The following is a 16,731-nucleotide window of genomic DNA, read 5'->3' on the forward strand; positions in this document are numbered from 1 at the left end:
CCTCTGCTATCTACAGATAACCTTGCTTCGTGGTTCTCATGCTGAAAATGTTGGGGCCATCCAGAGTGAGTTTCCTTACTACCTCTTCTGTTCATCTCAGAATTTCTGAGTGTTGAGCTTTCTTCACTTCTGAAGAGATAAGGAATCATGTGCTTTCTTTTTTAAAGTTAGCACTTTTAGCTTGTGTCATTGATTGCATCTTTTTTTACTGGCTCCTGACCTTCTCTTGTAGTTATTACAGCACTTTTGTCTCTCTCCTGCTGGATCCATCCCTTTGCTTCTCAGGTATACTTAGGTCCCCCCTATTGCTAATATGTCTGCATGTGTTTTTATACCAGTATTAACTATTGTTTATTGAAAGTATGTGTGTGTGGCATGCACTGGGCTAGACACCTCACATGTTTCATTAAAAAAAAAATTCCTCCTTTCATTCACCCTCATCAGGGAAGCTTCCTCTTCTATCCTTTTATAGCTGTATTAGTTTTTAAAGATTCATTTTACACTACTGAAGTTTGCTTTTTCTCCACCTAAACCTATTTCTCTTTTCATGTTTCCTCTCTGCTAATATTGCCAAGATTCTCTACATCACCCAATCTCTAAGTCTTGGAATTGTTTGATTCCCCTAGTTAGAAATCTCTCATGACTCTGAACTTGTGTAGCATTTTTATGCTCCTTTGTGGTACTTTTTCTTTTATAGTTATCTATATACTTATTGATCTTAGCTTTTGTACTAGACAGTAAGGTCTTGGAGGGAAGGATAGTAATATCAGGCACTTATGTGTAAAGTACTTTACATTTATTCACTCTTTTAATCCTTTTTCAGGTTCACCTTTTCATCCTTTTGTCTTGCCAGCACTAAGCTGTGCCTTCTGTGTACTTATCTACAATAGGTAGACAGTAAATATTTGTTGGATTAATAGTTTTTTTTCCATTTGAATTTTGGAAGTTATAGCGCAATATTTTCCATTTATATTAATTAGGTATCACTGCTTAGAATTATTAAATCTGAATCTTAGATAAGTGCACGCTTTCCTATAATGTGTAAGTTAATAAATCCATTCATAGTATAGTTAGATGTGAATTCTTTTTTATAAACATCTGTGCACCAGATCCTGCTCTCTCTATGGCTTGATAACAGGATTTTTGTACTGTATTATCCAGAGTATTCTCAGCCTCAAACCAGCCTCTGGCCAGTGTTGATAGGAGTCAGTGTGGAGCAGCAGTGACCCACTGTGCTTGGAATGACTGCTCAGGGGACAGTTTATAGTGATTCCTATAGTTTTGATAGATTATAGTGGAGAGTAGGTTAATTTCCTTCTGCGGAGAATGCTACCTTCAGAGAAAGCTGGGAAGTCTTTCAGGGTTAGTTCAAGCAAAGAGATCTACTTTCAGATTTTCAGTCCGCCTGGACTCCCGATGCCTGGTTCTGGTTGACACTTATTCTTCCCCCTTTCATTGACGGTGTTGTAATATCCTTAGAGTTGCTGTCCTCTGATGGCCAATATTTTATGTAGGTGTGGAGGAGACTAGTAAGCTAAAACCATCAAAGAGCCTCAGGACAATTGCAATTCCAAATTCAGGTCTTACGCGTATGAACCAAACTCCAGTTTTCCACGGGGTTATCGATTAGAAACAAAACCAAATGGAAGACCCTAAGCCACGTAAACCTTTGCAGCTACCAAACTTGTAAATTCATTCAAGCCTTACCCTGCAGTTAGTCAAAGCAATTTGTATCTTCTGACAAGGCAGCAGCTATATTTTTCGACCTTTTTAGTTTTTCTGCTCTTGTTGGTAGGAAGTTAGCCTGAAGCTAAGATTTTTTTTGGAGATTCTTGAATTGGTAATTTCTCCTTCTCCTCAGTTAGAAAAATGCTTGTTCCTATAAGTCACTTTCAAATATAAAAAAAGTTACTTATATTCTCATGTAGTGATAGTCTAATAATTATTATAATGGACATGATTATTGTTTCCTTATATGTATTTTTAGGGTGCTTAAATCATTTGATTTTCTTCATCATTTCTTGAAGGTAGAGTTCCTACTTGATAGTTAATAGTTCTATTTTTTAATTTAATTTAATTTAATTTTTTTTGTGAGGAAGATCAGCCCTGAGCTAATATCCATGCCAATCCTCCTCTTTTTTTGCTGAGGAAGACCGGCTCTGAGCTAACGTCTATTGCCAGTCCTCCTCCTTTTTTTCCCCAAAGCCCCAGCAGATAGTTGTATGTCATAGTTGCACATCCTTCTAGTTGCTGTATGTGGGACACAGCCTCAGCATGGCCGGAGAAGCGGTGCGTCAGTGTTCGCCCAGGATCTGAACCCGGGCCACCAGCAACGGAGTGCACGCACTTAACCGCTAAGCCACGGGGCTGGCCCAGTAGTTCTCTTTTTAATATATAAAATAAAGGCAAATTTTAACCAAATGTCTGGAAATTACCATGAACTATATTAAAGCTCAGGTTTTTTATAGCAGTTTTTAAAGCTTTTATGAAATTAGTTTAGTTGGAAAAAATATATACCATTTTTTGCAGACATTAATTCAGTGTGTAGTGAAAAGCCTGTATCTGTCTCAGGCTGCCATAAAAAAATACGATAGACTGGGTGGCTTAAACAACAGAAATTTATTTTCTCACAGTTCCTAAGTCTGGAAAGCCCAAGATTAGGTCTGGCAGTGTTTGGTGTTTGGTGAGAGCTCTCTTCCTGGCTTGCAGATGGCTGCCTTCTTGCTGCGTCCTCACATGGCCTCTCATCTGAGTGCTGAGAGAGAGGATAGTGAGCTTTCTGGTGTCTCTTTTTATAAGGGCACTAATCCTTTTGGGTCAGGGCCCCACCCTTCTGACCTCATTTAACCTTAATTACTTCCTTAGAGGCCCCATTACCAAATACAGTCACATTAAGGGTTAGGGCTTCAACATTCGAATTTTTGGGGACACAAACATTCCCTCCATAATAGGAACCCAGACTCAGCTAGGACTATGGGTTCTTTTAGACCCAGAACTGCCCCTTAATAACCAGGTGATTTCAGGCAAGTCAGTTAACTACTCCGAGTTTCTTCACCTGTAATATATTGGATTAGTATAGTACCCTGCCTACCTCGTGGGGTTATTGTAACTATTGAATGAAATAATGTATGTAATAATTTATAATAATATATTTAATTATTTACAGTAATTAAAGAGTTTTACTACATATGTGAGAGAGGATGCCAATCATTAATTCTCCAAATATAAAGCCACCTTGACAATAATAAAATGTTTATTAAAAGCAGAGAAATTAGCATACATGATATGATTCTCCAGGGCACTAGGGCTTTTCTTGTACAGAAGTATTATTTCAGATAGCCTCACGATATTTCTGTAATATATGTGCTTATCATTTGGACTTATGGACTAATATAAAATATATAGACTCACTTTGATTTCTGATCAAAGAAAAATTTAATCTGGGTGACAGGATAGACTATTAATTTATTGAATTATCAGCTCTAGAATATAAAAAAAGATTGCTTACTTGAATTTTTGTTCTTGTAAATATAAAATCCATTGTACTTCAAGAATATGGTAAATTTTAGGGCCAGCCCCGTGGCTTGGTGGTTAAGTGCGCGCGCTCTGATGCTGGTGGCCCGGGTTCGGATCCCGGGTGCGCACCGAGGCACCACTTCTCCGTCCATCCTGAGGCCGAGTCCCACATACAGCAACTAGAAGGATGTGCAGCTATGACATACAACTATCTACTGGGGCTTTGGGGGGGAAAATAAATAAAATAAAATCTTAAAAAAAAAAAAAAAAAAAAAAGAATATGGTAAATTTTAATTATAACTTAAAAAATTGGCCGGCCCCATGGCTTAGCGGTTAAGTGCGCGCGCTCCGCTACTAGCCTGGGTTCGGATCCCGGGCGCGCACCGACGCACCACTTCTCCGGCCATGCTAAGGCCGTGTCCCACATACAGCAACTAGAAGAATGTGCAGCTATGACATACAACTATCTACTGGGGCTTTGAGGGGGAAAATTAAATTAAAAAAAAAATTGAATTAAAGTGGGCCTTTGCTGTTATGCCTACAAAAACTCTTATTTCTTTATCTATAAAAGGGGAAGAATAATACCTACCTACACTACACGCATTTTGTGAGTACAAATGAGAGAGATGTGAAAACACCTTGAGCCCTTTGGAAGGCACTCGATAGAAATCCAAGATTTTATTGAATACTCTCCTATATAGAGTCTTTAGCAACATATTTATAAAGTGCTGACATAAAATTTTCAGTCTTAGTTTGAAGTGCTATTCTAGTTATGTGAAAATTATTTTGTTAGATGAAATTTTAGACCTAATTTCCTTTTTTTTTTTTTAACAATTAATGGATATTTGTTGAATCTTCTAAATGCCTCTTTCTTGAGATGTTAATCAGATGTTAATTTCCTTAAAGGTTCTCCAAAATTTTAAAATAATAACCAACCAAATACAAAAATGTTTTAAAAAATTGTTAAAAGTTTTTATAAGGCCTTTGTCACAAATGTGGTTGAATATAAAAACAGATGCAAGATATAATAATATTTATCTTAACGTTCTGAGATTAAGAAAAATTTTTGCCCTGTCTTTAGATCTGTTTTAAATGTATATAATTTTTACATGATATTAATATTAAGCAATCTTTTCAGTTCATCTTCTAGTGAGCCCAGTTTCCATTCTTATTTAGATAGAGAGGATTTCACCAGCATCTCCCTCTGTGTAAACCTATGCACCAGTACACAGAAGAGGCATCATGATGGGGAAACTACTTACTACTTGATTTTGCTAATTCTTATATATATTATTCCCTGTTGTGAGTGGCTTCTCTCTGGAGAAAACTGAATACTATCACTTATAGATTACTGTAGGGTTTTTTTTTGTGGGGAGGAAAGAAGTAAAGCAAGATCCTTTGTTTAGACAGTGTAGACTTTTTTTTTTTTTTTAAAGACTTTATTTATTTATCTTTCCCCCAAAGCCCCAGTAGATAGTTGTATGTCGTAGTTGCACATCCATTCTAGTTGCTGCATGTGGGACGCGGCCTCAGCATGGCCGGAGAAGCGGTGCGTCGGTGCTCGCCCAGGATCCGAACCCGGGCCGCCAGCAGCGGAGCGCGCGCACTTAACCTCCAAGCCACGGGGCCGGCCCCTGACAGTGTAGACTTCTGATTGCCTAATTCTCTGTGCAAGCAAAACTAGTGCTCTCCTGGATTTGGAATGGCTCCTGAAATTTCATTTCTTAGTTACAGTGATTATTTAACTGTGCTGTAGAATTCACACATGTGTTTTGCTTAACTGAATTAACTTTTTGTACAAAACATTTTTCTCTTTCTGGGTCAAATAATACCAACTCTTCATCTTGGCTCAAATTTGGAAACTTATTTGGGAAGCTTCAAAAGTAATTACATTGACTATTAGTTGGAAGAATGTTTAGACGTAGATTAGAAAGGATGAGACCTTTATTTTATGAGTTTTAATATTGTATTTTTATTATTTTGAAGTTATATTTATATAGATTATACTTGTTCAGTGATACTTCCCCTCTTCTCCCCAAAGAAGGAATTCAAGTGGATAAACTTTGTTAAAAGTTAATTTAGATATTCTGGTGACCTCTAAAATTTAATAAGAGTAAATCATGTGTAGATTCAGATTGATGAATCAATTGTTTTAGGCAGTTCTCTTTTGGAACTTATTACAGTACAGCTTATTTTATGAAATCTTTATAATTTTCTAAGGAAAAGGTTTCATCATTACATTTTCAAGACACTCTTGTCTGGAAGATTTGTAATAGATTTCTGATGATTATGACCTTCTGATATGAAAACTTTCCTCCTTTAGATTTATTTAAGACTTTCTATGACATTTTTAAAATAAATACTAATTGTCATTTTTTTCTCTCACAGCTTCATATCCACCAATTCAGCCTCATCCTCTAATAAAACATCAGCAGATTCCTCTTCATTCACCACCTCCCAAGGTTTCCCATCATCAGCTGATATTGCAACAGCAGCAACAGCAAATTCAGCCAATCACACTTCAAAATCCAACCCAAGACCCACCACCATCCCAGCACTGTATACCACTCCAAAACCATGGCCTTCCTCCAGCTCCCAGTAATGCCCAGTCACAGCATTGCTCACCAATTCAGAGTCATCCCCCTCCTTTAACAGTGTCTCCTAGCCAATCACAGTCAGCACAGCAGTCTGTGGTGGTGTCTCCTCCACCACCTCATTCACCAAGTCAGTCTCCTACTATAATTATTCATCCACAAGCACTTATTCAGCCACACCCTCTCGTGTCATCAGCTCTCCAGCCAGGGCCAAACTTGCAGCAGTCCACTGGTAATCAGGTGCAACCTACAGCACAGCTGAATCTTCCATCGCATCTTCCACTTCCTGCTTCCCCTGTTGTACACATTGGCCCGGTTCAGCAGTCCACCTTAGTGTCCCCAGGCCAGCAGATTGTATCTCCAACATCACACCAGCAATATTCAACCCTGCAGTCCTCTCCAATCCCAATTGCCACCCCTCCGCAGATGTCGACATCTCCTCCAGCTCAGATTCCACCACTGCCCTTGCAGTCTATGCAGTCTTTACAAGTGCAGCCTGAAATTCTATCTCAGGGCCAGGTTTTGGTGCAGAATGCTTTGGTGTCAGAAGAGGAGCTTCCAGCTGCAGAAGCTTTGGTCCAGTTGCCATTTCAGACTCTTCCTCCTCCACAGACTGTTGCGGTAAACCTACAAGTACAACCACCAGCACCTGTTGATCCACCAGTGGTAAGCCCTTGGAAGCTCTTTGACTTTCTTGCTGAACTGAAAGTAAAAACTATTTTCTCCCACATTATGTTATATTGCTAGATCGAAATTCCTATGAATTTAAAAAGCTTGAAATTTCCATCTGTCAGTGTCTGGCAAACATGCTGTATGGGCAAAAAAAAATGCCATTTGTTGTAGTATGGTTGCATGCTTGATAATTTGTGATGGTTATTAAAGTCCCTCGTTAATTTTATTACTATTTAAACAAATCCATCTGCTATCTTTACAGAGTTGATTTTTTTTCCCCAAGGGAATGCATTTGAACCAGTGTCATCTGCACAAAGTTTTTTCTCTTAAGGTGATTATCCTTCATAGATCCCTTCTGTTGGCTTGTATGTTCTTAAACGTATGATTTATCTAGCTAACCTTTTTGGTTGTATGCATTCTGAAGTCCTGGGCCTTTAGGGGCTTTTATTTCAAGGTGGAAGTATGCTTGTATGATGTAATTTTTTTGGTAAAATTATATTTTGTAATTAAAATTTTGTAAAAAACATTTATTCTAGGAAAGACTCCAACTTTGCAAAAATAGTTAACTGTAGACCATCTTTTAGAAGTATTAAACTTCTGATTTTTAGATTTCTACTAAGGGGAAATATATCCTTAAAATATTTTTCATTAAAAAGCTAAAAAAAATCTCAGTGGATGAATACTGAGGATGAAAAAATCCATTGGGAGGAGTAAAAATTTTGAATAATTGAGATTGTGGTGAAATTTATCAGAATAAACCTCTAAAAATGGTGCATGTTGCCTACAAAGGAAAATTACCCTGAAAAATATTTTTCTTTAAACATTCTCTAAAGGGCTTTTTAAATTTATAAAATAATTTACAATAAAAATTGAAATAAAGTTTCTAAATGTTTAGGCAGAATGATCAAATTCATAATTTATAACTGAGGAAAACAATCTTCTCAAAGATCAAACCTCACTGAAGAGATTTTATTATTTAAAAGTTAATAACCATTAGCTCAGAAAGGAAAGGAGTTTCAGAGTCTTTCCTTAATAGGAACTTTGGTTCTCAGGATGCAAATTTATAGATTCTTTATTCTTGTCATTCTGACCGATCTTAATAGGCATAAATAGATTGAATTTCACTCCTTATTCACTTTAATTAAAAACAGAACTTGACAAAAACAACAATGGGCATCTAGAAATCAGTTTTTCATTCAATTATCATGTCTCTATATTTTCTTTTAATGGATTTTTGAAGAGTTTGCAATGGATGTTGTAACATAAAAACACAGGCTTTGAAGTGTTCAGTACCTTCAAAGAAATCAAATTTAATTTAAATTTGGTATTCTCACTTTCTAGTTCAGTAGACTTCGTTTTTAACAAGTAAAAAGTAAAATTTCTCTGTATGCCTTATATTTTTCTAATTGTTTTTGTTAAGGAAACTTTTGAGGAACGTATTTGGGATAGAAATATCAAAAACATAACAACACTTTAATTAAATTAAAGCTAAAAATATTTACGGTTTTATTTTGTTACTTCCTGCCCTCCTCTCTTAAAAATATTTTTTTTTTCAATTTATGTCATCTCACTTTTGGATTTTTTTTTTCCATGAAAAGGATAACTTTCTTATCTATCACTGGTATGGTCATACTTGCCATAGATGTTCTCATGTTATTTTTCTTTTACCTTTGAGTACCATAGCCTATTTATTTATATTGCTGTATTTTTCTTTTACTACCTGTGATCAAATCTATTTCTTTTATCAAATCACATTTCTTTATGAATTACACATTTCTTCACATATTCGTGGTTGTTTCAAGTATTTAAAGGTAGAGAGAGAGATTTACTTTTTAAGAGAGGTAAAATTTTGAAAGATTAGTATGAATTATCAAAGTAAAATCAGTATGTTTTTAAAAAGATATATTTATAAAATATAAAATTGGTATGCTTTTTAAAAGATATATTTTAAAAAGATACAATAAAAAACTAAGATTTTTCATTGACATTTGGCTATAATAAGTAAGATGTGAGAGTGGATAATTTAGAACTAATAAATGTTCTACGGTTTATTTAGGAAAGGGAGACAGATGTGACTAATGTACTTTTTTGAGGTAAATTTGGCAGTCATTGCTAGTTTTAGAGTAGTTGTAGTTATGAGCTAAACAGAAATTGTGATGTGCAGTTTCCTGATGACCTTGTGAGCAAAACCTCTACTCCTTTGCTTTTATTCAATATTTTAGTTGTTGCACTTAGATTTTTTTTTATGGTTATGGTGCCAGATGTCTGAACAGATCTGTTTTTCCTACTTCTTTTATTCATTAACTTATTTTGCCTTTACATGGGAGATTTGAAAGAAAGTATGTATAGTTAGGCTTGACTATAAATAATGAAAAGTATTTTACAGTATTCTTTGATGGATTATTTCAGAATATGCTATTTGTGTGATGCCTCTTTTTATCCTTTAAAACTGTTCCATTGTTTTTTAAAAATCAGAATTCTGTGCATGAACAAACTTTGATTCCTTAAAAGCTACTGTAGTAGGTATTTGAAAAACTTGACAGCATTAATATTAAAAAGAGAGTTTCTGCATTTTAAGAAAGGTAATGATCTTTGGAAGAAAAGTAATACCTAACAAAGGAATGCTACATAGATGCAATTGAACTGGTTGATGAAACTGTACTTGTCTAATTACCTCTGAATCAGCATCCCCACCACTCTGCCAAATTAAGGTAATCACTACTACAGCAGATGCCCCTCATTAGAAGGTTTTTTTTTTTTTTTTTCCTTTAACCCCAGGACATTTTTTTGGATGACTTTCCCTGTATTGAACATTATCATCATTTTAAAAAAATTATCATGAACAGATACTAGCAGCTATCATTGCTGCACTGTACAGTAACGAACGACTGCCTCCACTTCTGAGGATCCAGACACGAGGCAAGGAATCTCTCCTGGTGAAACAGGCTTCCAGATGCAGGGCTGTGAGCAAATAACTTTTAAAAACGTTGCCTACTTAGTAGCTGATTCAGATCACAATTCTGGATATTATATTTGATACAAACTTATCGTTAACAACAAGATTTTTAAATTTTTTAAAAGGCGCAGAAGAAAGGATATTTTATTCTTAGTAGAGGCTTAGAAAGTTAGTGGTTTTTTTCCCACACTGTTGTGGTTGTTAGAGATGCCTTTGTAGGTGAGACTTCGTAGTCCTTTATATAATACATGGTTTATGCTGGTTTAAGAAGTCTTGATCATTTTTATATTTAATTTTATATACTTCAAATCATAAAACTTTTTCAATGGTTTGATTAAAAATATATACAATATTAGATATCACTTAAGGTTTTTTATGAATGTTGTTGAAAAGTTTTTTGTTTTAACATTTATTAGAAGTATTAATCAGTTTGGGTAAGTAATCTTAAAAACTCACAACCTTTGTGAATTTAAGTAGTAAGCTTTGTATGTAAATGAAGGGGGGTGAGCTGCTTTGTGGCTTTGTTTTTAGTAACCTATCATCTTCCGAAAATAGTAGTTAAATAAATAACGATGACAAATTAAAATATCTGTGTCAGTCTCTAGAAGTGGACTTTGAAAGTTTAGCTTTAAGTTTAATAAAAAATCAATAATAATTTAGTTATTTTTAGTTATATAGTTCCTTCTCAGAGTGCTTTTGAGTCCATGTTTTCTTCTTAAGTATAGTCTTTACTATTGGATACCAAGGTAGTTAAATTAAAGACTTAAAAACTTTGCTCTATAGGTATAGAACAATATTAAAGAACTAAAAATAATGTGTCAAATGGCTTAGGATGGGGGGTGTGTGTGTGTGTGTGTATGAATTATTGCAAGGACAAATACTTTCTGTTTACCTGATATTAGCTTATAAAAATGCATTAGATTCTTGAGCAGATCAGAAATTAAAGAAAAGATGTAATTGCATACCTTTTTTGTAGTTAGTTGGACATTACTTTTCATAATTTAATCTTTAGTTCACATAAATATAATAAAGACGACCCTGGGATGTAGTCCTTTAACCAGTACATTTCCTGATATATTATGTGTCATTTTGGAGATTTACTTGGTGTGCTTGTGAAACATGTTAGTATCTATTTTGATTTTGATTTATGACAATTAGAACTTAACAGAAACAATAGTCAATTCCCAAAATAGTTATTCAAGTATATAAAATCAAAACATTTTTCTAATTCTCAAAATTAAAAATATGTTCTGACTTGACAATTACTTTTTCGAAACCTTAGTGATTTGTAGCCTAGATATTGATCCACAACTTGCTTTTAGTGAATATTGTCAGGTATTATGAAAAACTTCATTTAAGTGATTTGAAAGTTTTCCTTTCAACCTGTCAAGTAGTCATTTTGCCTTGTTTTTAAATTTAAAACACTTAGAATTTATTTTTTTTAATTAAGGTAGGAGCACCTTGTTAACTTTTTCTGGAAAAATTTTAAGGCAGTGTGGTTTGTTATTGCAGGTTTATCAAGTAGAAGATGTGTGTGAAGAAGAAATGCCAGAAGAGTCAGATGAATGTGTCCGGATGGACAGAACCCCACCACCACCCACATTGTCTCCAGCTGCCATCACTGTGGGGAGAGGAGAGGATTTGACTTCCGAACATCCTTTGTTAGGTGAGAAAATACTTAAATTTGGGGGAGTTTTCTATTAGATAAATGTTAGTGATGGGAAAAGTATTTTTTTTTCACTAGAGATGATACTAAACCAATTTGTTATGTAATTAATTGCAGCAAAACATAGATTAGAATTCAAGATTTTTTTTTGATAAGGAACAATTAGAACAGTTGATGAAGAACCACCCAAATGAAAAACGTATTTTAGCCTTCTAATTTTTAGTGGTTTGTACGGATCTGTTTCAAAGGCCCATTCAGATTCATGTGTCAAGCTATTTCTAGCTTAGAAATTAGAATAAATCAAATATCTATCAAAAGATTTCAGTTATACTTTCCCCAAATCACAAAGCATTCTAAGTCGTATTTGACATCCTCATAATTGCTTGTGATCCAGACTGAGGAAATGCTTTTAAAAGTGTTCTTTTCCAGACAGTACTTAAATTAAGCCTCACTAATTCTTATTAGAGACATGGATTAAAACATTCTTGAGTTTAAGCATTCAAATTCTTATTCACTACTTCAGTGCTACTTATGAGTTCAGGTAAATCTTCTGTATGCTCCTCCTCACAATATCAAAGTGACTGTGAATCCTTGGTAATGTACTAAAACATTAGTATGACTTGTAGCCCAGTGTCTAGGTCCTAAAAAAGATATATTCTGTTAGGGTTTTTTTTTTTTTTTTAAAGATTTTATTTTATTTATTTTCCCCCTCAAAGCCCCAGTAGATAGTTGTATGTCATAGCTGCACATCCTTCTAGTTGCTGTATGTGGGACTCGGCCTCAGGATGGACGGAGAAGTGGTGCCTCGGTGTGCACCCGGGATCCAAACCCGGGCCACCAGCATCAGAGCGTGCACACTTAACCACCAAGCCACGGGGCCGGCCCAAGTTAGGGTTTTTTTTATTTATGAATATTTTATTTAGATCAGGGGTTGGCAAACTATAGCTCAGATCTTTCCTGCTGCCTGTTTTTGTGAGCTGAGGATAGTTTTAAAATTTGTAAGTGGTTGAAAAAAATTCAAAAGAAGAGTAATATTTCATGTCATGTAAAAACTATGTGAAATTCAAATTTCCTTGTGTTCAACACAGCCACGTTCATTTGTTCAAATATTTATCTATGGCTACTTTTGCACTACTGTGGCAAAGATGAGTAGTTGCAGAGACCATATAGTCCTTTATAGAAAGTTTGCTGACCCCTGATCCAGATAATACTAATCTTGGCTCAGGCTTCGTTGTAAGTATTCTGTTCTATTCAGTATCTCATGGCCTTCGTGATAGTTTTCAGTTCAGAAGAACCACTATAACAGGCATGGAAACAAATTGTAATGGGACACTGACTTCGCTACTAAAGCTACCCTTGCTCTCTCTTTTCTTCAGCATGCCACATCTCTAACACTTCTCTTCTCTCCAGCTTTTATTCCCTTACGACAAGTGTGAGTCTCTGGGAAGCATAGAAGGGGGAAAATCAATTTTCTTGCAACTATTTCCCCCTCCTCATAAATAGAAAACGTTTACTCAATAAAATTATATATAAAATATTTGACAAGTTTAATATTATTGCCTTTGTTTATTCAAAGTAATACCTCAAAAGATTTAAGAAATTGTTGAAGATTTAATAATCTTTGTAGTTTCTGTACACTGAAAATGGAACCTTCTGTACACTGCAGATTTCCTGGAGTTTTGATTTAAAAGCAGAAATATAAGTTTAATTGGATACTAACCTTGCATTGTCTCTGTGATTTAATTACCTAATAAGCATTATAATGGTACTCAAAGAAAATTTAAACATTTTTCAAATATTGGAACACAAGAATATCTTCACATTTTTTCCTCAGGAATATAGTCTGAGATCCTGTCAAGAATATCTCTCTGGCTAAATTGTCTGAGTACAATGTAGACTTTTGAATCTTCTGTTGTTTACTATGAAGTAAATACTTAATACTCTTCTGTAGTGTATGAGGAAGAAAAGCAAGCACAGGTTGATGTTTAGAATAACTCTCATCAAACCGTGAAATAAACTAACCTGCAAAAATAGAAGAACTTGTTTCCATCCAGGATTCAGTTTTCATATATCTATAAAAATTCTTTAAAGGAAGATGCATCCATTTAAAAAAAGGTGGAAAAAGCCCATAGATCTTGCTCAGAAAATGAGAGTGAATAGGCATAGTAACCTGTGGCAAAATCGTATCAGTTAATTGGGTTTTCTCTCATAGTTGTCTTAAATCTAGAGAGTACAATAATTGTGTTTTTTTCCTACTGTAATATGTTGCTGTTTCTTATGTTTTTGATTTTAACAGCTGATTATAATCTGGCAAGTAGTAACTATTAGCTTCTTCAAAAAGTCAGTAATTTAAAGCTGTTTTTTGGGTGTTTTTTTTCTTTGCTGAGGAAGATTCTCCCTGAGCTAACATCTGTGCCAGTCTTACTCTATTTTGTATGTGGGTCCCTGCCACTGCATGGCTAATGAGTGGTGTAGGTCCCCGCCCGGGATCCTAACCCGAGAACCTGGGCTGCTGAAGCAGAGCACGTGAACTTAACCACTAGGCCACAGGGCTGGCCGCAAAGCTCTGTTTTTAACACAATTTAGGACTATGTAAGATTGGCACATTTGTATGTATGATCTAAAAATTAATTAGAACATATACCAAGCAGTATTTTCTGAAAAAACCAAATTATACTTAATTCAGGTTTATATTTCTAAAGTAATGGAGTATCTGTGAACTATAAGGGACATTAAAATTTTATCTTATTTTTCAGTTCCCCGTAGATTTATATTTTCCTTCCAACAGAAAAAATGCCTTTCAGTCCCACTTCAGAGTTTTTTATCTTTTATCTCTTACTCTAGAAGTATATGTGAAGATTGGGTATGGGTAGGATATTTGTGGAGTTTCTCAGTTTGGTAATGCATGTGTACAGTTGTGTATTTGTTCCCAGAAATTAGCAAACCAGCATTTTCTACTGACTTTCTTTTTTAGTTTTCATAAGGGATTGTGTGACTTTAAACAGGTTTTCCAGTACAGTTTATCTTGGTGGATTATTTGGTGAAACTAGGTTAATTTATGGCTATAACAGTGCTGTGATAAGGTACATATTATTGATCACATCACAGTTACTAAGTGTGAACTGTTATCTTTTCCATTTCTGAGACTACACAGATGATCACTATACTATTTTATTAGCTGAAATTTTTATTCTCTAGGGATTCTTATTCTTTCTTCTCTAACTGGGCTATATTTTGAGCATCTTTGATAGTGGTGTCAATCCTTTCATAACTGCTGGTGGAGAGGAGTTAGCATAGCAATTAAGAGCATTGTCTCCAGAGCCCCAGCTCCACTACTTATTAACTGTGTGCCCTTAGGCAAGTTACTTTATCTTTCTGTGTCTTCGTTTCCATGTCTATAAAATGGAGATTAAAAACAGTACCTACGCATAGGCTAGTTTAGAGGATTAAATGAGTTACAACCTGTAAGGCATTTACACAGTAGCTGGCATATAAGTGCTCAGTAAGTAGTAGTAGTATCTTTACACAATGCTCTTTTTTTGTTATTTTTCTCAGATATCTGTACTCACTGATATTCCTAGCTATCAGCTGGTTCCATCTTTCCACTTTAGTACATGCAGTAAAGGTTCTTCGGTGCTATCGAATGGGTAGGTAAAATCTCCATCACAGGCTGTCGGGTCTACTTATTGTGGTCCTCAGAGTTTGAAGGGGAGGAATCACAGTGATCCAGCCCATTGTTTTGCACTTGCCTGGTACTACAGTTGTTGCCCCAAATTGACATGTACAGTGCCACTGGAGAGTTGTAAAAAAAAAAAAAAAACCAAAGAACATTTGTGCATGGAGTTGGATTAGCCTTACTGCTTGAAATAAAGGTGATGATCTGTGTAATTCATCAAAATCTCTAATTATTCTGTGGATTTCAGGATCCTTTTTATTTAAGCATACTTTCAAAGTACATTTTTCTCCCATACCATTTGGAATATATAAACAGGAACATAGGAAATTTAATATCTGTGTAGCTTAAAATTTTTTAAAAAAGCAGTTATTTTAGTAATTATTCTTAAATTGACGTTCTAAAACATTTTCATGTTTTATGGGACAGTTCTTTTTAACCAAGGTTGGAATGATAACTTTGAGCAAGCTACTCCCTTCTTCTGTAAAGTAGGGTTAATAGTAGTTTCTATCTCATAAAGTTATTGTGTAGATTAAATGAGATAATAAAGTTCTTAGAATGGTGTTTTAAAGCACCAGATATTAACTGTAATTAATATTTATTCTTGAATTTTCTTTCATATTTGCCTGGGCAGAATGCTAAAGATCAAACAAAATGACTTCTTCTTTCAGAGCAAGTGGAATTACCTGCTGTGGCATCAGTCAGTGCTTCAGTCATTAAATCTCCGTCAGATCCTTCACATGTTTCTGTTCCTCCACCTCCACTCTTACTTCCAGCTGCTGCTACAAGGAGTAATAGTACATCCATGCCTAGTAGCATTCCCAGTATAGAAAACAAACCTCCACAGGCTATCGTTAAACCACAGATCTTGACCCATGTTATTGAAGGCTTTGTGATTCAGGAGGGTTTGGAGCCATTTCCTGTAAGTAGCAATTAAATTTGTATTTTTTAAATTATTCGTGTAGCCTTATTTTTAAATTTAGTCTATCATTGTCCTCTAATAAAAAGGTTGTAATCTTATTTCAAAAAGTTGTCAGTCTTTTTATCTAGAATTTCTCTCTCTATGTATATCCTTTACATATTTCCAAATATACTTCCAGAATTTTAAGCTAGCTATTTAGATGTATAAACTAAGGAGAAAAATTTCAGGATATAAGGATACCAATTTTATAATTTTTAGAGAAAGATACTTGGAAGTTTACAACAATGAAATAAACTTTTCTATTTTATCTTTTTAAGGAGGCTGAAATGACACTTAGTATATTATTTTTTAAATGGTGTTTCTTGTGTAATGTGATACTTTGTAAACTTTAACTTGAGTACAGAAAATAACTTCCCAATGACCTAATACTTCTGAAGTTACCAGGTTGACGGTTTAAAATTAGCAAGTAGATTTTCTCGTTTATTCTTAAATCTCAGCCTTCAGATTTTTAAAATGCTTTAAAATGTTCACCTCAAAACGGAGGTGCCATATCTATCACTAAAAGTCTTATAATCTGAAACTAAGCTGTATATAATTTGTATGCTAATAGCTAGAGATGAACATTTTTTCTTAGAAAATAAATCAAAGACAGGTGGCCAAAATTAAAGCCAAAATCAAAGACAAGAAAACAAAATAATTTATTTTGAAGGCCTTTGAATCATCTGGTTTTTC

At 34.7% G+C, this 16,731-nt stretch overlaps 1 protein-coding gene across 9 annotated transcripts in view; it reads left to right on the plus strand.

Moving 5' to 3' along the window:
* The window catches only part of PHC3 (polyhomeotic homolog 3), a 77,283-nt gene that overhangs the window by 34,205 nt on the left and 26,347 nt on the right, over positions 1-16,731 (plus strand). For 5 of the 9 annotated variants that reach the window (XR_015554505.1, XM_014783194.2, XM_087440038.1 and 2 more), the window contains 4 exons: positions 5,905-6,776; positions 7,066-7,113; positions 11,251-11,404; positions 15,749-15,999. Coding sequence is in view for 8 of the 9 variants with exons in the window: in XM_014783194.2 (XP_014638680.1) it covers positions 5,905-6,776; positions 7,066-7,113; positions 11,251-11,404; positions 15,749-15,999 (1,325 nt within the window). In the remaining variant the exon portion in view is untranslated. The remainder of the gene's footprint in view (positions 1-5,904; positions 6,777-7,065; positions 7,114-11,250; positions 11,405-15,748; positions 16,000-16,731) is intronic. The other 4 variants (XM_004424755.3, XM_087440039.1, XM_087440037.1 and 1 more) reach the window with 1 other exon arrangement.

This window comes from Ceratotherium simum, chromosome 15, assembly GCF_057802395.1.
Source record: "Ceratotherium simum simum isolate JZ-2026a chromosome 15, ASM5780239v1, whole genome shotgun sequence".
NCBI classification, from domain to species: Eukaryota; Metazoa; Chordata; class Mammalia; order Perissodactyla; family Rhinocerotidae; genus Ceratotherium; species Ceratotherium simum.